The 26,288-nt window shown below is 39.0% G+C and overlaps 1 protein-coding gene across 1 annotated transcript in view; it reads right to left on the minus strand.

Moving 5' to 3' along the window:
- TLL1 (tolloid like 1) overlaps nucleotides 1–26,013 on the minus strand; it is a 122,569-nt gene extending 96,556 nt beyond the window's left edge. The window contains exon 1 of the mRNA XM_083862267.1: nucleotides 25,768–26,013. Coding sequence (XP_083718393.1) covers nucleotides 25,768–26,005 — 238 coding nt within the window. The 5' untranslated portion in view covers nucleotides 26,006–26,013. The remainder of the gene's footprint in view (nucleotides 1–25,767) is intronic.
- Nucleotides 26,014–26,288: the final 275 nt, after the last annotated feature.

Raw genomic sequence — 26,288 nt, forward strand, 5'->3', positions numbered from 1 at the left:
ATTAAGGGGCTTACTGAAAGGGCCCATGTATTTAAAAGAATTAGACTTCTTTCCCATACCTACAGAATAACAGATTTAACTTAAAGCACATACTTAGAGTTTTTATAATGAATTGCTTCAATAATTAAATATTTCAGCTGCTTTCTCCAATCTTCCTTTGAGTTTGTATAACTAATTCGGCCTCGTTAACATTTCACACACTCTGCCTTATTCAGATTTCCTCTCATTCCACACATGGAAGCTCTACTGATAGAAATCAGACACCTTAAACAGAAGCTCAGACCACTATTTAGTCAGCATGCTTTCAAAATACCTCGATTCTGAGATGCACTCTTTACAAAGCTTTTAATTCCATCCAAAACCAAACTAATTTAAATTTCAGTGGAATCACTATCTATGTTACCTTGTTCTTCAATCTGCCAAATCAAGTCACCTCAATTGTAGCATTCAGTCACCATTTCTCTTGGTTTATCCCAAAAAAAACCCCTCTGTATGTCCTAAATGGTAAGTAGACATATAAACAAATATTACGAAGCTCAGCTGAGAATTGTGTCTCACAAATCACACCAATGGATTGTCAATATACATTTTATTGCTTATATGTTCTAAAATCGAAAAAAATCTCATAAAACTAAATGCTTGTGGTAAACTAGACATTAAAAAAAATGCAACTCTTCATACATACTTGGTAAGAAGCACTTTTTAATTCAGCTGGGTGTACAAAATTAAACGTATTTCTTCACAAATCCTACTTCAGACAAATCTTCCCCATCAGAAAATAAGCTACGTATGATGTCACTGTGATTTCACTAATAATGACCTAGTGCTTCACATTAGAGAAAAATAATAAATTTCCAAACTATGGAAGCTCAAACAACATTTGATTACATACTGCTTCTTCTCCATTTAAAGCCATTAAGTGGCAAGCAGTTTATTATCATTGCCATTAACTTTTAAGATGCTTTGCCTTGCCATCATGCTCCACAGAGCCCCTCAGTAGATAAATGCACAAAGAGCAATTCAGCACTTGGCAGCACTGACAGGTAAGGGTGAGGTGGGCTGGGAACCTCTTCTCTCATGCCAGATCTAGCCTTAGTTGTTCTATCAAGGTAATGCTAACAAACCTATCTAAATCTATAATTTCCTACTGTGTTTTCAATAAAGCATTAAGAAGAAGAAACTTCATGGAAGAACCTTCAATTGTATCTGAGAGCATTGTTTTAGCAACTGATTTGACTAATTAATGCTGTTTACACACCAGGTTTGCTGGAGTTCTTTGCTTTAAGAAGGTTTTTTGTTGATTTAACTTGGAAACATTAGTGTGAGGTGCTCTTAAATTGAAGGAAGAATGTCTAACGAAGACAATGCCTCGTTTAAACTGATCTCTAAACTTAAGTGATTTAATTACTACAATTTTCTTGTGTACACAAGGCCTTTGTGTTACAGCAGCCCCTTGAAAAGAGGCTTCAAGGATACTGAGAGAAGCTTGGTGGAGCAGGAATCCAAACTGAGCTGCATACTAGGTACACAAGGGTTTGTTTGATTACTGCCTCCTAACCAGCTTGCCCTACGCCAGCAACTCTTAGGATAGTTGTATTTGCATGACAAGGAAGAAGAGATTTTTAACTATTCTGTGTGCAGGAGAAGAAGTGAATACTTATTATGCCACTACACTGAACTAAAACGTTGTAAACTTAGGCAAGCCAAGACTGGATAGGCTAATATTTTTTTGTTTTCCAAAATCTATGCTGCACCACATGAACAAACACACAGAAGAAGAAAATAAAGGCATTACTCAGAAAATAATTTACATTTAGCAAAAGGGATTTCATTTACCACAGTCTATGCATAAGCAAAACAAAAGGATATCTTTGTGAAAGGAAACTTCACTTACAAGCCATCTGCATAATGAACTTTTCTCCAGCAGCACTTGCCTTTTTCTGTATAATAGAAGCCTGTGTGGATGACAGTGCACATGCTCCTGTTATAATGCCTTGGGAGAAAACCATAATTCAGTGAGGCAGGGCCCCACCTCACTTCCTTCACTGACAGGTGCTTGACAGCCCTTGTGCCCAGGGCATGCAGCTGTGGCTTCCCCTCTCCTCCTGCAACACTTAACTCTATTCTCACCAGCGGCTGGACAACCCAGGCTGGCTTGTACAGACCTCTATACACACCTCCTTCTCAAACAGTATTAGGCATTTGAATCTCACAGTGATTTTCTTTCAGGCTGCCCTATAACCTCCTTTCCAATTCTTTTAATAGCTTCTTCAGATTTTATATTTGTAAAATACAAGGGATGGGTTTGTTCATCTATTTTTTTCTCCATTACTGTTCTATTCACTTGCCTGAATTTTTACATCCAGATCAATAATGATAAAAATAAAACTTCTCACTTACTTTTTTCCTATACCTTCCATCCCTCTACCTGTTTTCTCACAGATTTTTCTCTCATGCTTTTAATTTTTCCCCTTTCACCTCACCTTCCTTGGTAATCAATAAAAACCATCTAGAATGCCTAACGGTAGAGGGGATCCTCCTTTTTTCATACAGGAAACAGAACACTGATTTAAGTGTGAGGACACAGATAATATGCAGTTTAGCTCCTGCACAAGTTAATGGGCACAAATTCCAATTCATCTTGCTATATCAGATCATGACAATTATTTTCAGAGTACATTCCTGCCTTATATGCCTTTTCACTTTCCAGCAAATTTTCAGAGGCAAGGCAGTTTCCTCTACTACAGAGCCATATTTTATCTGGGTCTACATGAAAACTGAACGTTTAAAAAAACCTAAGCAAAACTCTGAGAATTTTCTACTAAAGTATTAACCCATGAAATATGTAAAGTGTCTTCTGTGTGTCATGGCTGCCTCATATTTCTTCATTTCTAGAATGGAGCTGCATCACAAGAAGGGAAGATGTAGCCAACTCAAAAATGAAGCTACCTCTGCAACAATGGACAGTATTAACAAAGGATTTGACATAATTTTTTCCAGGTTTTCCTACTTTGCCACTTATCCTACATTAACTAAGAGAGGTCAGAGATACCATACCACCAATACCTTCCTGGTCTGACTGGGACATCTTCTTGCTTTCTGTAGACTATCCCTTACAGATGAGGTAATCAACAAACTTCTGCAAAAAGATTTTTAAAAAGCTAGTAGAGGTTTCATTGCCTCCTGTGTGATTTGCACATGGGCAAACTGCAGTTCTTTTGATGGAGGTAAAAATCCCAGTTCATTTCTGGCTCTTCCCTGAACTCCACACCCACCTCTGGTGTCAGCTGTGGTTGTGGGCGTTCAGTTTGATCCAGGGTTTGGCACTGATCTTCTATAGCTCTTCAGTACTAGCATATCTGGGTATTTTCCATCACCTCATTATTGCTCTGAAATACTCACTTAGCTTTTTGCATGAACAAATTCTCATTTAATTTACTGCCAGAATAAAGAACTCAAGAGTCTGGACTACTATTTATTTATTTGACTTGATCACTTCCCACAGATGGGCAAGGTGCTTTACAGATAAAGCAGCACATCATGCCTTAAATCGGCCAAGGGGATGGGTAGTAAGATTTTCTTGCTTTCACACCTGATTTCATATACGTAGCATTTTGTTTCCTTTTGTGACAATATATTGTGTAGTTAAAAAGGGTTTTCTTCATTGCAAAAAGCTGCTTCTCAAGCTAAGGAATTCTGGGAGGAGGAGGTTCTGAGAAACTAGGAGGAAAATAAGTGCTTTGAGCAACACACAGTGATTTCAAGAATATTGGATAAATATCCCACTTACGGAAGGACAGCAAGCAAAGTATCCAAACCCTACACCGTAACTTGCATAATGCACCTTTCTAAAGAGACAATCTACAAAAGCAGAAAACCACAGCATTTTTGAGCTCCATTTAAACCAAAGGAAAAATTATTAACATCAGTTTCATGGAAACATACTGAGACCTCACTTGTCTTTTCCTTTATGTTTTTCAGTCACTACACCTACCCACAAGACCAACGTGACTTGTAAAACAGTTCTGCTCTATTTCACAGACCTGAGCACCTCAGAGAGCATCATTCTGTATTTTCAGACAGCAGTGGAACTGGGAATTTCTGTAATCAAGTATACAATAACTGACATCTTCCATGAAAGTTTTGTTTCCCACCTAGAACCAGTGTTGGAATACTGACAGAACAGCAAATATAATTTGAGCCTATGAGGACAAATCACGCCAAGAAGCTCCTAACAGAGTCCCTGGAAGCAATATTTGAGCCAGAATTTCCATTTTTGTCAATAGCAACATATTGGCATATGCACTGAGTCATCAAAGATGATCTTCAGGGCCAAACATCCATCTATACAAATATAGAATTTGCCTGGGCAGAGTTTGCAAGAGATCATCTTTCCAGATGGAGTGCAAGGTATGTTTCATTTGAGGCTCTCAGGTGTTACAGAAACAAAACCATTTTTTAAAGGTCCTATTTTTATCCCTATAATGGCAAGAATAAGGTAGAACAAATAATTAGGGTAGGATTGTAGACAATGTACTTGACAGCAAAAACAGCCACAGGAAAGCTGTTGTTCTCTCTTTGAGCCTTCAAATCTCATCTCAGCAATCACCTTCTCAAAACTGTTCTTTCATCCACTACATTGAATTTCTTGGACTCAAGTCAGACCTAACTGTGAAGTTAAAAGTAGCAGCTGTCTGACCACAAAGTTAGTTAAAATGACCAAAAGAAACCCCAAACAGCTCCACTGACACACATTACCACCTGCCTCTCAATCTATTTTAGGCAGTATTACCTATGTATGCCTATAATGATCTACACTGCAATTCAGTGACACCCAGTATGTTACAAACAGTGATGCTGACCACCATAAACTCTTATACTATGTCAGAACAAAAGTTTTTAGGACAACTCATTAGTTACAAGTAAAACAAAAGAACAAATTCTGGCTTTGTAGAAGCCAGTAGTGAAATTCCTCCCAAGCTTTTAAGCTAAGACTAAAAGTGAAGTAGTAAACGGACATCGGACCAGAGCTTCTGCCTCACCACACTCCTTGCATCGTTTCACCCCATATAATCCAGTCAGCCTCTATCCAAGTGCCTTCCTCAAAAACATCTTCTTGACTCACAAATATTTCTTCAGGGTCCTGACTCTTCAAGAATTCAAAAAACCTATCGCTTCCATAGATTATCCAAAAAACAAGAAAGGAAAAGAATCTTTTTTGTTTCACTCCCTCTTCCCTGCCACCATCATGGGAAAGGTCCTCCCCATGATGATTTCCCTACCTGCTAGCAGTTCCTCATGGCCATGCAGGCAACAGATCATCCACCAGCCCTTAGGGATGGTGACATCAGCAGGAAGGAGTTTTTCAGGACTTAACAGGCAGTAATAGCAAGCACCTGCCTGCATTAATCTATTTATTGCAGGACCACTGTGTGGAAACCGGGTCACTTCTGAATACAGATGGTGTAGTAGGGGCATGTAACAGATTTTTGTGATTAAGGGCTCATCAAGTCTTGCCAAGTTTAATTTAAACCCTCAGGGCTTAAAGCAGGGAAAAACTTTCCCCTGTGATAAAGGAAGAATCAATGCTCCTCTTTTGTTTTTGGAAAAAATAACAGAGGCAGCTTCCCAGACAGACTCCACGTACCAGGTGCCTTCTTACACTCTAAAATGGATAGAAGAGAGAAAGTATACTTAGTCAGCAAGGTGCACTAGAGAGAGAAAGACAGAAGACTGCACTGGCTAAGAGGCTCACAGCAGCAGCCATCAGGTCTGCAAACTCTGTTGAGTGCTGATGCAATGCTCCCAGTTGCACTCCTGTTGCTTCCAGCAGCTGCCCCAGGTACAGCGGGAAAGAAAGAACCACCTGCCTTCAACGGTCAGAGTTGGTAGGAAACACTAAAAGTTGACTTGGGAAGATTTGGGAGTAAGGAATGAAAGATGAATCGGTGCAGCATTTCTCCTCCTGCTTTTGTGTACCACAATCACATCACTCTGCCTGAAAACACCACAAACAGCTGATTTGCTAACACGCATCAGTAAATTCACTCTTTTTTTTACTTTAGAAGATGTTTTAGGCTCTCTAGACTTCCCCTCCGGTACAGGCAGCTGAATATTACATTCTGACTATTTTAGTGGTCAAAGGAAAACACTATTGTCCATGGTTATTTTTGAAAGTAAATGAAGATAAAATTTAAACTAAAAAAAATCTGTCATATGCACTTCTGCATATTTCTAGTTTACACAACAGTTCTGAGACAGCAAAAAGTACTAGTGGAATATATAAAATAGTTGTTCGAAAAGAAACCAAGAGCTCGTGTAGAAGGCATGCTTCAGTAAATGGATAATGTAAAGATTTTTATTAAACCACTTCTTTGTTCAATATTTTTTTTCACAGTTAGAGTTATTAAAAAGCTTTTACATGATAAGTTGTCAGCATTCTATAGCAAAAAAAACCCTGCTACCTCAATAGGAGGCTATCATAATTTTCAGTGCTAGTCTGACACAGGACCATTACTTTTTTTTCCCTACCATTAATTAAATTCTCAGTATGAAAAAATGTACATTGCAAGAGCAAGTGAAAAAAAAAATAAAAGGAAAGCACTGAATGAATCAATTCATTATGCATGCATTCACTACTAAGGTCTTTTTTCTTCTGTTACTTCCCCTTCTAAACCTTCTGATTAAGCTTTACATTAAGTCAGACAAGCTGTCTCCTAAGAGTAACGAATATAGGGGTTTGGCTATAATGATATACCTTTTGGTACACCAGCACTACACAACTACAATTACATTTTCACCAGCTACATGATCAAGGAAACTTTGATTGTGCTTTCTGTTAAAAAAAAAAAAAAATTAAAAATCCATCGATAAGAGGTAAAAACTGCTGTAAAATGGCAAATACATTTGAAAGTGAAATATGTAAGTAAGCAGACAGTCATGTATATCTGTGATTTTTTTTTTATTATAATATAGAATGCTGGTTAGCAGCTTAATCACTTGAGAACAAATGATGATTCAGCATCAATAACCCCTATTATGAGTTGTGAATTTTTTTGAAGTTAGAAGTGCTTAAATAATAGAACAAGTATAAGTTACTGGGAAAAAACTTTTAAAGATCTTTTTATTAAATCTAATTTCACATGCATTCATACACATTTTTCTGTAACTAACAGGACTTTAATTTGAAAAGTTCATTAGGTTAAAAAAAAAAATTCCTTAGCCCTTGAAACATATTTAATTTTATAGATTTGTTGGTTTCAGGTTTAAGTAATGTATACAGCTCTAGGTTAAATCTTTGGACACCTGTGAGAGAGGAAGAACAAAGGAAAACTCAAAGCCTCGGGGAATTGCCATATTCTCCCTTTTAGCAACGAGATAAAATCCTGGAAGATTCTGACAGAGATTCAGAACAGCACCTGCATCCAACCCCATACTCTCAGAAAAATCAGTGGTGTCTTCATTTATCTGCAATTGCTGCTGCTGAATTGGGGCCTGAAGAAGAAATTGCAGAATAAAAGAGCAGATGGAAACTCCAGAAGAGCAGATGAAGAACTGCCAAGAGTGACTGAGGTGAAACAGAGCCAAATATTTTTATCAACTCCTAAAAGAAGACGTTTTTGGTAGCGAGATCAGAAGCTGAGCAATTGCACCAAATTATGCTCCAACCTGAGATGAAGGTTTTAGTTTTGTTCTTCCAGCCAGTATAAACAATAAAAGAAAATAAAAACATAATAGGAACTTTTCAAAATATATTGAACAAAACCAGAGACAACCTTATAACTTGCAAGCTCTAGAAGGGAAGTCTACTGGAAAACAAAATAATACTGGATAGATGGGAGATGCTACACAGCAATTCTGTTTCACAAAGGTGAATGCGGTTTGTAAGATGAAAGTTATTTTTCTGTTATTGCTTATCAGGGTGGGTTTTGTGCTGATGGAAGGCAAAGGTCAGACCTACACTAAAGAAACTTTACCTGATTATTCAGAAGTCAGGGTTCAAGCTTTTATTGTTGCTGTTTCCATTAACAAAACTGCATCTTGAGCAAACTGAAAGGTGATGCCTGGTTCCAGACTACTGGTGCACAACAGCCTGACTCCATGAGGTGCCCTCCTGGGAAGGATGTCTGTGATGGGCTGAGAGGGCAATAAAAGCTTTCAGAGGCTGCTCTGGAATGAATGTGTCTAACTGGAAAAAAAAAAAATTATCTGTCCAAATTTTTATTCACCAAAAGCTAATTTAAAAAATTGTGTTCCAGCAATAGCCCCCTAAAAGATGAGGGGATAGGAATTTATTAAAGACCTCTTTTAAGTATTTTAACAGATAAACCTAAAAAGCCTCTGTACACAGACAAGCGCCTTTTAGTAATTAAAAAAAAAAAAAAAACAAACAAAAAACAAACAAACAACAAAAAACAAACAAACAAACAAAAACCTTATTAGTTGTCAACAACAAAACGACATATTGTCCTGAGTGAAAAAGGAGGAGGACTAGTGTGAAAGACAAAATGTCCTTGAAAGGGTTTGAACATAAAATTATGTGGAAAAGTGATTAAGCCATAGAGAGGGACCCGTATGCTTTAGAATATGCCATTTGTACCAAAACCTGTCCCTGACATGCAGAAAGAGTGACCAGCTATGTGTGGAACCATTTAACTGGGCTATAGTGAATTCTAGCTTTTCTAGGAATTACTCAGCAACTGCACAGCAAAGGCACCATTTCATTCTCCTTCTTCCATCCAGCTTCTCACAGCTCATCCCAGCCTGTTACTCAGTCCACACTGCTTTTTCTGTGCTCAAGTTTTAAGAGGCTGAGCACAGGAACTGCTTCCCACAATGCCAAACCTTTAGAATCCCCACAAAGCCTTGGATTTATGGTGATTTCTTCTTGGTCCATCTTAACCTCTGTGTATCAGGGAATTGGACTCCCCAGAGAGCAAGCATGTTCACTGAGCACTGGCAGCAGGCAGCACAGGAATGTTGCTCACTGCTGCCAAAAGCCAAGAGCTGTGCAGCTGGATCTGAGAGCAAGGCTCTAATGGCAGGTATGACACAGACACAGCCAGGTGTTCCACTGGCTACCTTGCTTGACATAATGCAACTGGAAGTGCCTTTTGCAGGTTCAGAGTTGGAAGGGACCCATAAAAGACTGAGCCCAACACCCTAAGAACCACACCATGTGTCTGAGACCACTGTCCAGGCTTGGTGCTGTTACCATTTCCCTGGGGAGCCTGTTCCAGTGCCAACCACCCTCTGGGCGAGACACCTTTTCCTAAACCAACCTAAACCTACCCTGACACAACCTCAGGCCATTCCCTCGGGCCACCAAGAGAAGAGATCAGTGCCTGCCCCTCCTCTTCCCCTCACAAGGAAGCTGTAAACTGCAATGAGGTCTCCCCACAGTCTCCTCCAGCTGAACAGACCAAGTGACCTCAGCTGCTTCTCATATGGCTTCTCCTTAAGGCCCTTCAACACATTTTTGCCCTCCTTTGGATGCTCTCTAGTAGCTTAATGTCTTTCTTATATTGTGGTGACCAAAACTGCACACAGTATTAAAAGGCTCAGCTGGTGAGGATGATTTTTGAGCAGCCCAAAGTGAACATTCAACACCTCTGTACACAGGAGGGCTTGCTAAAAGTGACCTTATTAACATGGTTCTCTACCACTTTAGAGCAAAAGCCAAAAATGTATATAGTGAGTGTAATACTGTATATACAGTTAAAAGAGGTTGTCCTTTACAATGTGTGCATAAGCATAACCAAAAATTAATGCATATCAAACACCTGCAAAATCTGAACTGGTGATTACAATTTTGGGCAGATAATTGGGCACTACTGATAAATGAAAATGTGGTTTGGAAGGCAGATGTATATTGCACTTCAGCTGAGAATTAGCATTCATTCTTTCACAAAATAGTCCATCGATGCATCAGCTCAAGAGTATTCTTATTCTTATTCTTATTCTTACTACTACTAGATGAATCTGTTTTATATTTGGATGAGATATGGCTGACCACTACTTTTTCCCTTGCAGTCAACTCAATCTCATCAAAACTATTAATGTAAGATAGTTCCAAGACAGATTTGCCAGTGGATGTTAAGTCAACGCACACTGACTTAACTGAGGACAAAACTCAGCCTTTAAGCAACAGGAGAAATCTTAGATGGTACAGCTACTCATTAGACAGACTTTATTCTCTCTTCATGAAAAATAGACTTGAAACAATGTATTCATGTGAGCAAGTAATTTATATCCTTGCTACCTTTATCAACATTTTCACTAGTATTTTGTGTATGACATACACACATAAAAGGTGTATGTGACACCTTTTTAAAATAGCAGAAATTCTTAAATACAGACACTGAAATACACCCATGTTAACAATACAAATCAACATTTTTCCACTGTGTTAGCTAAAATCTTACATTTTTGTGCCACTAGTGCAAAGAATGAGGAACTTTTGGTGACATCTTACCAGTGACTCTCTGAAAACTGTGGACAGGCACAGAAGTCTCTCCTTCTTCCTCTGAATGAGGAAGAGAGAGGAAAAGGAGATCTGGGAGAGAACTCTCAGCTGCACAAGAAAGGACAAGGTTGTACTGCTGCTCAGGAAGGGAAAGCAGTGGGAATAAATGAGATGCCCCATCTTTCAGCTTTCAAAATCAGGACCTTAGTATCAATAAACTGCCATAAAAAAAAAAAAGAAGTCTCTGCTTTCCTCCTGTAGCCAATGGATAGACAAGGCCATCCATTATGCCTCCAGTGGTGCTGAGTCTCAGAATCCACAGGTAACAAGGCTGGGAGCACTGTCAGCCAAGGGCATTAGAAAGGTCAGAAAGCATTCAGCCACCTAGACAAAGGAGTCTGAAGACAGACTACAGGATGGGTTGGCGTGATGAGCATAATCCAGCAGTTCTGCTTCCTTGGAAAAAAACCCCAGCATCAAGCCTGTACAGCACAATTGCATCCCCACAGATGAAGCTGACAGCTGTTTCAGGGGAAGAAGTGTTGTTTCACATCACCCTCAGTGCTGGTACACCATGGAAGTCATGCAGAGTAAGTTTGCATTGAAATTCAGGAAAGCCTGAACAAGGAACACACAGTAAAAAGTATGACACAAACTAGGAGGGGACAAAAACAAGAAAAAACATAACAAAATTAACAAATCAGAACCCGATCAATACTTTCTTGTTGATATATACCAGTGGCATTAAGTATTTTCTATGCTTTTTTCCAAGTATGCCAAACATTTCCAGTGGGACAGCTGCTTCTCACCCTTGAAAGATGACACATACAGAACACTATGGTAAACATTTCCCAGCTCCAGAGAATTAAGAATATTTTTTTCTTCTTGGATGCAAAACAAGACAAAATTATTAAACACTGTCCCATATATCTTCTATTATAGAGAAAGGCTATTGGGAAATGGTGTATATTTTGCCAAGTTTCCTTTGAGTCAGCTGAGGTTCTTACTTGCCAAATTTAGTTAAAATAGGAAGTATAGAAAATGACAGTAACAACTGAATCAAAAGTTTGGTCCTGCAGTGTTAATTAAAATCAGAGCTAAGAGAAGACACTGAAAGTTTTGGGAGCTAATATGTATGTTAAAGAAATGTACCAAAGACCAGAAATAAAAAAAAAAGAAAAAAGTATTTAAACTCCTCTCTACGCATAGATGATTATAGAGGCATCATCTACTGCACTTAATAAGATGTATGAAATCTGTTTATTCTATGTACAAAAATCATTACTACCTTATTTTTATACTTTCCAGTAAAAGTGTATTTATAACTTTAGAGCATAAACACTAGTTGATGTGCTAAAACTATGTGGAAGAAACCCAGAAAATTAGTTATCTAGTTGAATGCATATATAAAAGCATCTAATTTTACAGGTTTCTGGTACATTTTACAAGGCATGCTATACTATTGTCATTGTAGTAAAATCATTTACCAAATATGAAAATCCTAATAAATTGCAGTTCTTTAACATCTCATGGAAGCTTACATTAACAAGATGTCAATGCATCTCTTGTTCTCTATCACAAAAAGAATTTTTCAAGACGTACAAAAGGACACCTGAAGCATTACGATATTCCTGGGCTTTCGAATATTCACTCCACCATCCCCAAGGAACTACAGCAAGTACCCTCCAGACTCAGGGGGGAGCTGCAGGATTTGTTCCGGAGCATGGTGTGGCAAGCAGCCAAAGGAGTCATTTAGCAGAGTTTTTGGCCAAGCAGGAAAGTGTTCCATTTCTTCTGCCATTCATTGAGACCCATGAGGAAACTGAGACAGGAAGTCAGGCTTCCAGATAATAGGAGTGTTCCTAATGATGTCTTTTGGCTTGCAGCACAGAACAGTTCCTCTATGCTCTCCCTTGCTACAACATCTTCTCTCCATATAATTTCCTACTGTAAAGGGGGAACAAAAACAAAAGCTTTTAAAATTAGTTGTTCTTTGCACCCAATTCAAAGAGCCTGGTCAAACTACATGGATGATCTGCTTCTTACTGTATATTAATAGCTATTTGTTTGTTTTAAAACAGCTGATTATGCTTGGGAGTTTTTTTATCATAACGTCACATCAAAAAGATTCCCCCATTGTAATGACTGCCTATATATATATATATATATATATATATATGTGTATAACACAACACCAAAAACCAGTTACACCATAATTACCCAGTTACCTCTGGACTCTACTGTTATGGATTGTTGAAAGAAAACACACCTCCACTAAGTTTCAGTAAACTGACCCTAAATAAATTTTTTCTTCAGCCTTAAATTCTGACTTCATCAAGGTGAATGCCACCATGCCATTCATCTCATTAGAAGTAACAAGAGATCCTGAGTGGAAGTACAGCCTGAGCAAAGAATCCAGCCTTATACATTGCAGCACGTGAACATAAAGCATTTAGTATTCATACATAAATGTGTCAGGACATAAAAGTCAGATAAAAAATTAAAACACTACTTTATCATAAAGGGAAAGAAACCCCCGAACAAATCACCTTCATTTGCTGCTATGGGTCCTGGCTCAAAGCAAAGCTCCCTGCTGTACAGTTCACAGCACGGCCCCATAACACAGCCTGGGGTCTGTAACACATGCCTGCAGATTCTTCCTCATCCCACCTGTTGCATCTGCTGTATCCCACGGCAGGACACAAGGCAGTGCTATTTTAGCTGTGATAGTCCAAAGAGATGAAATTCAAAGTTTGCAAGGAAGGAAGCTACCTTTTCTTAGACCAATCTCACAGAAAGAAAAAGCGTAACAAACTTCCTGACACAAAACCTTTATAAGCCAAGGCATTTTACCAGGTGTAAGAGCTACTGAAAAATCCACAGCAGTGTCCAAAAGCAAAACCAAAAGATCTGTGCAAGAACAATACATCTGTATTTAACTGGTTGGAACAAAATACCACTAGGAATTTTGATATGTGTATCATTAATTAGAAGTCCCTACTTTAGCAGTAGATAAACTACAGAAAGCAGTTTGATTTGCAGAAAAAAAAAAAATAAGCCCTCACAGAAACTTCTGCTGGAACTCATCTATGGCTGCAGAGGGCTCAGTAGAGGATAATTCACCTATCATTTGCACCAGCTTTACCTGACTTAGCCTGGAAACAACCCATTCTCTATGACTTCTCTAAGCACCTATCCAGCCCCAAACACAGATACCTGTGACTCCTCAGGCAACAAGCAGGAAAAGAAACTAAATCCAGAAGTGATTCTGAAGAGAGCAGGAAGGAAAGATGCAGTGTGTGTTTGGCTGTGTCCTAGCTCCATTAGTGCAGGAGCAAATCTTGCACATGCTCCTTTCCAATGAACATCCAGCTGTACAAAGGGTTTATTTCCCTATCAGTACAGCATAAAAGAAATCACAATTGAGGAATCACACAAAGAATGGGAATATTAACCTTTATCATTAGCACTTGCAAGTGCACACAAAATCTTTTCTAGGCTTTCCCTAATTTTGATGACACATCATCTGCTTGTTGGAAGGAGAAAAATATTTCTGCACTGATAAAACCTAAGATATTTTAGGTCAATGAAGTCAAATCCCAGTATGTGAGCAGAAACCAGGGGTCAAATAATTTTTCTTCTTCTATAAGATTATGTAGTTAAATAGTAATTAAGGATTACTATTTATGTTCATTTTTGCAGTTTGTTTTCTTATGGCTGTTACTTAGTCTGACCTTGTTCATAATTAGGAAAGACAAACAAAATATTTGGAAAGGCTTGATTATAATTGTAAGTAATTCAGGAAATCATTCAATTTCTTATCCAAACTTGAACCTAGAGTGTCTAGATCAATGAATCAGTAAAAATACATTATATGTGATGGAATGCTATACCATATACCAAATAAATCTAAGACACATTATCAAAAATCTCAAAAAATAGCCAAGAAAAATTAATTTTGTCCAAGTTGATAAAGATTGTCATGACTTTAGCTGGCTCTCCACATTTTTGATTTAAAGCATCATTTTGATTTAAAGCATTTCTCTCTAACATTTTAGCTTTAGCTAAAAGATCTGCATATCTTCATAAACACATTACTGATCTAGGAGGCATCTTTGTTTTTGGCTCTCTTCCATAATGCAAAAGGAAGCGTATGTTATAAATTCTCTTTACTCATGCTTCACTTCTGTAGACACACTGACTGTGATCCATCAACACTACAATTCAGATTTAATTCAGCTTCTTCCAAATTAAAGGTATTATGAATGAAAACATGCAAAAGGCTAGGGCTGGGTTTAAGTATTTTCACCTGTATTTCATGTGTGAAAGGGTTTCATGAATGCAGATTTTAAAAATGGAAAAAAAAAAAAACAGGAAACCCCTCTCCTATACTCTCTGCTGTCTACTGCTCCTGCAATTTAGTGATCAAATAATAAAGAAAACTGTAGAAAGTGAATCTTTTCATGAACGGGAAATATTTTCTTCTTACTTCTTTCCCTTACCAAATAACTCCAGAAAACTCCATAACTAAAGCCAAGAACTTTCTTCAAGAATCCTCCGTCAAATCTAGTCATTTATCACCTGCAGTTCTCACTCTGGCCATGATTTAAGATCAATGCACTGAAGAAACAACATCAGAAAGAAAACAGAAGTTTTCAAAACACAAAAGTAACAAACTATGTGGTTAAATGCAAGATTTGCACAGAGTTAGACTATGTTGTAAAGTTACTTAGTTCTATACAGCAATCTAGAGCTTTTCTAATCCATCCAAACTACAAATAGCTGTGGGAAAAAAAAAAAAAAAAAAAAAAAAAAAAAAAAAAAAAAAAAAAAAAAAACCTTTCTGCTCCCTTCTTATTTTGCCATTTACTAATTCTTCAATTTACTAGTACACCTGTTCCTCTTAGTTTTCCAAGATCTCTTTAGCTCCTAGCAGCCTCAGGATTAGAAAATGTGTTTTGGGAATATTACAAACCACTGAATAAACTTTCATGGCTTGTCATACCTAATGGTACATGATTGACACCAGTTTCACATGCCTGCTGTATTTTGTAATAAATTGCTTATTATCATCTTTGACTTTACATTTTTGGAAATTATACAGATAAGGAACTGCATATGCAACTGCAACCATCATGTTCATCAGCATCTTTAACCATTTACCAGATTGACCAATTAATAGAGTATTCAGCTATGACGGTAACAAACCTATCTCTAAAGTTTGAGAAATTGTTGCAGTAATCAAAATCCAGTCTTATCCTGCGGCTTCTCATAAGGGGATAAAAAAAGAAAATCAGATGCTCTTCAAGCTGCTGGATTTTTTTCACACCCCAGTCCAGCAAGAAAGAACCTGTAATCACAAGGTCAGTGAATGCAAGATTTCATGATACTCTTGTGTTAGTGATGACAACTACAGAAACTGGGGCAAAAATCCAACTGCCTTCACTGATGTGCCTGCAAAGCATGTAAGCACATGCATACGAGTAAGCCATAGCCCAAGTACACAGAAGTAAATTAGTCAGCTCTGCTTATTACTTATTCACCTATAAACATTATCTCTAAAGTAACTGGAAACACTCCCACTGAGTCCAATGGCCTCTAGGTCAGATTTACACACAAGTTACCTTGGCACTTATAAGTGGGGGAAAAGTAAAAAGAAGAAAAGCACCCTGACAATCTGTACATGAGTTTAAAGAGCCTCTGTAGATACGCCTTCTATAGGCATGGTAGCTCCTTAGGTAGTGAGGTGAGCATGTGCATACATGTGGTTTATAGATAAATGTGTACAAGTGCTTCACTGGATCCATACTGACAATCTATAAACATAGGTAAATGCTTTTTTTTTTTCTTGTATGCTTGCATACATTCATTTTCATCAGCTATAGTTGGTCAATGTGTTTACAGTGAAATTGAGCTTTGAAATTCATTCATGTCCCAAAATAGCTAAACTGCATTTATCTTTTAGGCATGCTACAAGACATGAGTTTTTGAAATAGCACTTAGGGAGGACTGAGAAACAAAGGAACTGCAACACTGGATCCTATCCAAGGTCCTGTCTTTGACAGCAGTCACCACCAGCTGCTTCACAAAAAGAAACAAGAATTTGCAGTAGGTAGACAGGGATAATCTTGCCACATATTGGGGTTCATCCTTGTTTCAAGCTACTAAATACTGGCTTGAACTCTGAAGCCTGAGGTATATATCCACTTGAAAATCATTACTGTTACCATTACTAAATATCAGCCCTCCAGACACATCCTGCTACCTATGTAAATGTCATATCATATATCCAAATACAGACTCCTTTCAGAATTCTTTAGCAGATTTCAATCTAAAAAAAAGTTGTATAAAATCCCCATGTCTCCTAGTCTCGCTTCTGAATTTTTCACTTCAGAATTTAACAGACTAATAGAAGTAGAAACAAATATCTGTTTTATCTTCTTGTATAATTTCTGAAATTGTTTATGTTCATGTTTATCATGTTCTTTCTCTTTAATTTTCTCTTTGCTAACTTGAACATATTTTTACCGTTTTCATTAAATAATTTTTCCAATAATTTAACCTTGGGGGAATTAAATACCCATGAAAACCTTGTTCCTTAGCAATTTGCAGGCTGAATTAATATTTTTTGTTTAAGGGTTTATTGTGGGTTTTTCTTTAACTATTTCTTTTCCAAGCATAAGAGATTAATCTCTGTAAGTTATCAGAACATATTGCAATTATGACATATCAGTAATAACAGAAAAAGGATTCCACAGTTCATTCTCAAATCAATAGGCTTCAGGAGTTCCATAATTAAAGAATGAGTTTATATTATGATGAAAGGATGGGCTGATGGACATATCAAAGATCCTGGTACTAAAATGAAGATCATAAAAAATGGGTAACAATCCTTCAGCATGGTGCTGGCAATTTTTCACGGAAACACACTAAGCTCTTCATTAGAAAAGGGCTAAACAGATTGCCTGAACACAAAACACCTAATTTATCCATTTGCCTATATATTTACACAAGGGATGAAGTAGAGAATTATAAATATGGAAACAGTTGTAAACTAGTGTGGCATAGCCTATCTACAAATAATGCTGAAGTAAGAGCACGATTGTAAGAGTAATATTGAGTAAGGGAAAAAAGCAAGTATAAGTGAAAAAGAAGATGTATGCAAATTTGTTATAAATATAAGGACATTTTACCAGATGGAGAAATTGGGCAGTTCATCGTCATATTCTCACACCCGCAGAGTTGTTCTAAAACTACTTCTCATAAAAGCAAATATAATTCGCTCTGCAAGTAAACTGTTTAAATAAATCTTGATATTATATAAGAACCATCTGAAATTCTCTTCTTTGCTTATCTGAATACATCATCTGGAAACATCAGAAGCTCTGCCTTTTGGCCACTCTTTGGAGGGCAATCACTGTGCTCTAAGCAAAACTTTTTATACACTCATGGGAAAGTGGAAAAGTGTTGAAGATCTTTAGTGCTACAATGCCCATGACAGCAAGAATGTACCTAACTAGCACCTATTAAATCATCAGACACCAATAAAATGGATTTGTTTTTGTTTCATAACAATTAAACTTGCTATTAGGAATGTATTTAACTGCTGCTACCAGTGGGAGAATAATGTAACTCATCTGTGCAGCTATTTTACACCTCCCCAGCTGATGTCCTTGTCCCCTCACTTCTTACAAGAGCTGATACTTAAGTCCCACCATACAGTTTACAATATCCAAGAATCACAATGTGCCTGGAGAGGTACTGGCACCTTTCAAATGCAGCAATGTGTCTCTGAAATTCAGTTTCTGTAGAAAAAGACATGAAATTCATGAGGACAGCAAGACAGAGAATTTCCAAAGTCAGATTAAAATGCACTGAAAATGAATTTTAAAATAAACATCCTTCCTTTGCAATTTTGTGTCCTGCTTTTGCTGATTATTTCCTCATCAGGCACCACTTATAACCATCCAAATGAAGGAAAACATTTCAAAATCAATTCTAGTCAATTATTGATGAGTCTTTTTATCATTAAAGCATATATAGCAAAGAATCCGGTTTAACAAACACTGCATATCCTATTACGCATCGTATTTCACACACCTCAAGAAAAATAATTAGGAGTTATTTTAGAATAATATTGATTATTTAGCATTTTGGTCTTGACAATCTGCTTTGTAATATTGAAGAGAAAACCCACAAACCTATATTTTGGAGCATTATTGCTTGTAAGAGCTATCTGACTGTGCTCAAATATTCTCAAACATCTGACACTCACAGTCACTCAGCATTTGCACTTGAAGACCATTACTCAGGCAAAACTCCTCCCAAAAAGCCATCTGAGAGTATCTGTTTGAGTGGGAGTTGCTTCCTTAGCAGTGTGCAGGAGCAATCACTCACATGGGTGGCACACTCCACACATGTCCACAGCACAGCCTCCACCTTCACACCTCCCAGCTCAACCTGCTGTGCCGCAGGACTATTTATACAACCTTTACACTTCTAGTGCTTAGAGTAGTCCTATTCCTGTTGATCAGCAAGGGGACTGCCTTCACATCAATTCTTGATATTTAGGTATGTGAGTCCAATAGAGAAAGGGGGTTTTGTGTATGTGTTCTGTATAAACATTTGTAGCTGGATATTTCAGGATTGGCTGTGCAGTGTTTAACAGATCACTGCAGCCCACTGAGCATCCAGCACGAGGCCTCTGAGAACAGGCTGGTCACACAGCCCACTCATTTGTCTCCTCCTCCTCATTTCCAGCTGTGTGCACAGGTGCCCAGTTCCTCTGCTACAGAGCTCTCAAAGCACTAAAGGACAATCTTACAGAAAGCCTGATGATGAGCTAGAAGTTATATTTGGAGGGAACAACTGATTATTGTAAGCAAGAGGGAAGAAAACAGGGAGGAGTAGAAGACCGGTCAGGCACCACAGGGAAAAGCTGGAAAACAAGCAAAAAGTGCATCCAGTGGAGGGGGAATCCAGAAGCAAGGGAGCTTGACATAGTAACAATGAAAGATATTATAGGAAAAGAAGTAGAAGATACACAGCAGACACAAAGAATGAATATGCATTAAAACACATTAACAGATTGGCCATTAGCTCTCAGCCAAGAAAAATATCCTGACAAGACAGAACTAAAAATACACAAAGATTTCTCCAGTCACACTTTCAGTTCTGTTACTCTGAAGAGATGTAGTAGGGAGGTGGAGAGAGGCTGCTTCTGGTTAAGAATGGGGGTATGGACTGCATTCAATAACAACTGAAACAAGTAGATTAGAAAGATACTGAAAAGGCTGAAAAAAGTCTGAAAAACCCTATGAAATGCTGCTCATCCAACTGAAAGCTTTGAAAGGCCAAAACTTAGTTTTGCACTGTAATACTGCTCTTAGAATGTATGTTTTCTATAGATACATATTAAAACCAAAAAATATATATGATAATATTTTTCCTAAGTTGGAAGCCAGACTATAAAAAGTTATTTCAGTTTAAGGATAAATACATCTTGTCTAAACAAAGACTAAAGATTTCTTCCATTGTTCATTCACTGTTGTAAAGTTTAGACTACTATAATGCACCCAGGAAGGCAAAAAAGAAGTCTTCCTGTCCGTTGTGTCCATCCATTGTGCTTATGAAAACCAAAAGTTGACTCCTGGATCTTACAGCTCTTCCATTTTACAGACAGTCTGTCACTACAGTGCACCACAGACATGACTTTCTCACCAAAAAGAAGTGAATGAAATGATGTCATAAGCCTATGAACCCTATTGTCCAGAGGGGCAATCAGCATGACATAAGGCAGACATCCAGGTGTGGTGAATGTTTCAGAGTTTGCCTTGGGGACTTGATTCCAAGCTCAATTAGATTTGTCAATTAGACTCGTTTTGCAGTGATGTAATACTGCTCCTCATTTGACACACCGGATATATATTCAGAAACAGACGCCTATGGAAAGTAGTCTGGACATGAAATTGAGCCTTTAGTGTGGAAGGATATTCACAAAGTTAGAACACAAAACATATTCATTTAATGTAGTTTTCCCAGAGTTTCATACTGAATTGATCTTTTCAATGAAGCTGATGAGAAAAAGAACTTAATGTTCTCACAAATCTCTTTCAAAGGTGTTGAGATACCACACTTAAGGGCATAAAAGATAATGTAATGGTGGAGAATTCTGGAGGGGAAGAAAACATACAAAAGCTAAATTTGTCAGTACCTGTAAGTTTATCCACAGCAAGATGGAAACCAGTTGGGAAGACTATTCAGAAAAGCTTGTTTCTGTTTCAGCTGCCTACACTATGCATTTACTACATGAACAGTCACAGTTCTGTCAATCTGGCAAGTGATATTAGCAGCACAACCTCTATATTAGTACAAACTACACAATATAGCTTTAAGAGTCTACTACATGACTGAGCTATAAATATGAAAGATCTTGATTACCTAAATCATGCAACAGATTCAAAATATATAATCAGAGGTTTTGAGAATTTTCCTATTACCAGAATGCACAATTAGAATGCTTACAACGGAACACATGTCCCAGAGCACAAGAGGGAAACTAAAATAAAAATGTAGTAATATAGAAAGCTGCTGCTACAACATCAGGAAACAATAGTTAGACCGCAGTTACTGATGACATTGTGTAATAATTGTACTCAACATTTACCATCAATCTTTTCAGCTGTTTTAAAAATAAAATACGTTACTAGGTTTGATGCTTCAGTGATGTGGGAAATACTAATTTCCCTGCTATGGACAATCCAAACAATTTCATTATTATTTATACAGGTGTAAAATAAACAAAAGTTCCATAGATTCTCACGGGAGGGAGAAATGGACATGTGAGAACAGTCTGTCTTAATTTACTCTAATTCTAAAGCAGGCAGGCATGCATACATACAGAATTTGTTCTTAGTCAAATAACTGCATGCTAAAGAACTTTCAAGGTATAAAACTGTAAATTTAATTACTTGTCTTCAATAGTATCTTTTTTTAACACTTTTATCTAGCTTCACCGAAGGGGGAAAAAAAAGCAATATATGCATCATTTGAAAGGAAAAAAAAAAAAAAAAACAAACAATTAACTGGGTTTTGGCAGGGGAAGTAATCCAAACTAACTGCAGTGAAAACTGTAAAAGTTTCAGTGACATTTTCCTTGGAAGAATTTCCCCTAGTGCAAGACAAAATTTCTGGTGAAAATAAAAAAAAGAACAAAAAAAGCCAGGCCCACAAAAGAGAAAAATAATAGCCCAAGGAACTCAGCTTCAAGCTTATTCCCCAAACCTTTAACACTTATTTTAGGAAGTGAAATACCTCACAGGAGAAATGCTGAAAGAGACTTATCTGAGGACAGCCAACTGTCCAGAGGCTGAACAGACCTCAGCGCTGTGGCCATATAACAAAACTAAGACTTTTTGCCTAATCTCCCACAGTTCACGGTATTTTAATTGGAAGACCATACCAGAGTACACCCTATTTTTTTTATTTGCTTTGTTTTGTTTTAGGAAAACAACGTTGTTGAGAAAACAAAACAAAAGCCTTCAAAACACCTTGAGCACCAACTAACTGCAGGCTATGAAAAAGTATTACAGGATGGGAAATTATTTTTCTCGCCATCTCATTCTCTATGTTTCACAGCAGATATCCTGAATAAGTCATAAACTGTGGTAAGAATGGAAAAAAAGGAAAAACTTCAGGAATCCACAGGTGCACGCTGCAATCTGAAATTCTGATGATCCCCCTTGAAATCAAACTCAGCATTTTCTTCTTTGGAGTGATATCTGATTATACAAATGCTGATCTATGTCCTTAGATTTAGAGTATGACATCCCCAGTTTCACATCTTCTGGCAAATCAGATCTTGAAGATGAACTAAGAAAGCCTTACACTTGAACTCACAACTGTAAACACTGAGGGCAATATCCTGCAGAGAGACCCAAGGAAATATCTGAGACATCAGAAGCACAGAAACCGTGTGTTACATCACATCCCGCTGTTACAGCGTGCCAGGATTCCTGTTACAAGGAGGAGTAGCATGACCCAAAATTCACACACAGGTTAAAGGTCTGCAGACAAACCCACGGGAAACCACACAGCTCATCAAGTTCTTCTGCACAATGTCAACAGCTTCCTTCCAGTGGTCGTCTCCCCAACAGCATCACAACATTTCTCCAGGCCCTTCTCTTCCCTGCAACTCCAGGGTTACCAATGTGCTGGCTTCACTGCTGAGACTGTGCTTTGGGGTTGTTGCATGAAATAGCTGCTGTTTTAGATGTGAAAGGCAACATCAATTCCAGAAACACCTCCTAGTTCTACACAGCATTGGACAGACACCTGTAATCTATAGATTTTTCACAAAGCTGGAAATATTGTAAGAAAACCTACTTTTCAGCCACTATAGCATCCCACACTGTGCCACTCCTGGGAATTTTAAGTCAAAGCAACAGTAAGATTCTAGGTGTATTCACTAAAATTATCCCTTCCTTGTGAAAATGTTAAAATACACATAGAGTACCCATAAAAATCCCACAGAATACTCATAAATAACCCCTCAGAGGCTGTCACATTGTGTTTCTGATAATTTTTTTTAGTTTTTTCACAGTAAAACAGGGAGAAAAGGGCCTACCAAAAGAACACTTATTCAACAGATGTGGGTATCTATTAAGAGATATAGAATTATAACTTTATCTAACTATGGATCTGATGCCTCATGTACAGTGCTTTTTGTTTGTCACAAAATTACAAACACAGTCTATGCAGTAAAAACTAAGCAGCAAACACTACTCACCAGAGAAAGTTTGAACGCAAATAACTTCTAAAATACAGGTGAAACAATCCTGCATCAGCATTTTTGGGGGTAAGTCAAATTATTCTAGCATGTCTAAAATTTGCACAGGTATCACTAGAGGTTTTGAAGCACGTCACTAGGTAAAACCATAAATGACTTTGGGTGTTTGAAAGTCACTTATATCTGGTTCCTAAGAGAACACTGACTCAACTGATCAGGCTGACCAGCTCAAAAAAAAAAAAAAAAAAAAAAAAAAAAAAAAAAAAAAAAAGCCCCTTTACAGCCTCAGCTACATGCCCTAAGAGCAGGTGTTAATTGTATCTACAAAACTTGCAAACCTTGAGTGTTATCTCAGCAAGAATTCTCTCATTTTATCCTTTTACCTTGTGCATAGAGTGACACACAGATTTGAGTGTGAACGTCTCACACCCCTGAGCGTGAAGCCTGGCCTTGTCCTCCTACAGGGCCTCACAGCATAGGATGTGGAACCCATCCTAATGGCAGAGGTCAGTAAATCTACTCCTGGGAGTGCAAAACCCACCCCAGACAATAAGAGCTGGGAGAACACACACTTGGACTCTGCTGCTAAAAGAGGCTGAGCACCCGCTGCTCCTGAGCATCTTTGATCAGGCACCAGTATTTTACAGGCTGAGATTAATGGAGCCTTGAAGGAAGGTCTAGCAGGAAAAATTAATAGGGAAATACTCTTGGAGGATCAGCTTCATTTATATATATATATATATATATATATATATATATATATAAAATATTTATTGAAAATGATGGGTACATGGTACACACCCAGTTTGCAGCAGTAAGGTGCATTTTTATTTCTGAAGAACTACGACAATATAAGAAAAAAAAAAAGGTGTTGTTTTGTTTGGTTTTTTTTACTGGATAGAGAACCTCAAAGTAACAGCTGTTAAGAGTAAGAGGAACTACACCAGGTAACTCTTCATATACCTACCTGTCTCTCGCCCCTGTAGTACCTAAGCTCCCTACACTTGTGAAGCAGCACAAGTAAGAACTTCAATAAAATGTTTCCATGGGCCAAATTTTCCAAACAAATGCTTCTTTCTCCAGGCAAAACAAAGTGATGGCAGAGAATTGGCAATGCAGATCAAATTGCAGTCTCCTACTGATGTCTTTCTCTCATGCATAACCTCAAAACACTTAGTATCATGAATTATAATTGCTAATTATTCCCACTATGAAACAAGAATCCCACAGCAAACTGAGAATAAATATGCATTTCTCATTATATGAAATGATGCATATGAATCTTCTTAAAGAATTACAGGCCAGAAGAAAAGAGTTCAGGTTAACAATGACTAGTTACTTATACTTATTTGTGAGTGCTAATTGAGGAAAAAATAATGTTTTGTTTGCAGTTGCTCCTGTTCTTTTTGAACTTGAACTTACAACTTCAGCTGTAAGCAAGTCAGACCTAACAATTCACACTCAGGAACAAAATATTTTTGGGATTAGAAAAACAGAGTGTCTGCATATTTGGCATATATGCACACCATATTCTCTTCAATAAAGAAGAAAAAAGAAAACCACACAGATTATAAGTGAACACAACTTTTGGCTGAACTAGTTTTCAGAATACAAAATAATTAAGAGAGAGACTGATAGAAAACTTAAGCACTTGTTTAACAGCAGAGCTGTTGGGAATGGAGCACCACTGTGTTGGTAACACTTTGGCGAGGATAAAAAAGCATCCCCGAGATACATTTGTCTACTGAAATGCCAGCGAAGCCGGTTCCTGAGATCACTTCTTGTTACTGATAACTTTAATGGGTGAAGAATTGTAACTGGCATTACAAAGGCTGCAGTCCTGAATGGGTAGGATAAAGGTTTAAGAAAACCACTGTAGCAAGCGAGAAGGGGCTGTAACTCAGCGGAGAAAGGGATGTGTCAGGCAGGGAGCCCGCGGGAGGCAGCAGCGCACTGGCTGTGGAGCAGCACCCGCTCAGCCGGGAGAGAGAACTGCTCTGAGAGCGGGACCCGGCACACGGAGTGTCCCCAGCCCTGTGCGACCTCCCGCTCGCCACTTCTCCATCCCCATCCATGGGGCGGCCCTGGCCCAGGGGAAGGGGTGCCCGGACAGGTTGGGATGGAGGAAAGGCCAGGGGGAGGGCAGCGCCTCAGGAATAGCCGCCACCTCCGGGGCCGCGGGTCCCCGTCCCGCCCCGACACCCCGAGCCCCGCCAAATGCTCCCTGCAGCTCCGGCGGCGCCCAGACCGAGGGCTCCCCCCCGGCAGGACCCCCCTGCCCTGCCCTGCCCTGCCCGCCCCTCTCCCAGCCCCGCCGGGAGCGCAGGGAAGTGAGTGGGAAGTGCCAGAAAGGCCGGTCCCGGGTGCCCTCCCCGGCTGAGGGGGCTGGAGGCAGCCCCGGGAGGAGCAGGTGAGGCCGGGCTCCCCCCTCACGCAGCCCGCGGAAATAAAGCCCAGACAAAGTCACCATCTGGGGAGGGGGCGGGGAGCTGCCTTAGACGGGGAAGTCACTCACCGGCTTTGCAAGGATCCTTGTAATCTATCGCCTCGGCTTTATCCTCCTCGGTGAAATCGTAAGTGTAGTCATAATCGAGGGCAGAGCAGGCAGGAGGCTTCCCGCAGACAGTCCAGCCGGCCAGCCACAGGGCCACCCTCCAGCACAGCATCTTCATCCTCCCGCGGGCGGGCACGGGGCGGCCGGCTCTGCTCTCCACGCCGCCTCGGGGAAGGAGGGTGAGGGATGGAGAAACCATAGGTTTGGGGGGAGGCCGGTATTTTTTCCCTTCTCCACCTGGAGGCTGTTCCAAGAGCCCGGCGCTCCCTAGGTAGCCCCGGTCAGACTCAGGGCGCCGCGCAGAGTGAGGAGCATCAGCGCCGCTGCCCCTCGCCGGGGAAAAGTCGCTGGGTGTGTGGGTGGGCACAGGGGGTGGACTCAAGCCAGGAGATCCTGTCTGTCAGGGCTTCCCCTTGCCTGTGTCAGAGCCCAGGCAAACTTCCCGCGGAGGAGGCGGCGGCCCCGGCTGGTGCCCGCGTCCC

Source organism: Zosterops lateralis (genome assembly GCF_965231275.1).
Source record: "Zosterops lateralis genome assembly, chromosome: 5".
Lineage (NCBI taxonomy): Eukaryota > Metazoa > Chordata > Aves > Passeriformes > Zosteropidae > Zosterops > Zosterops lateralis.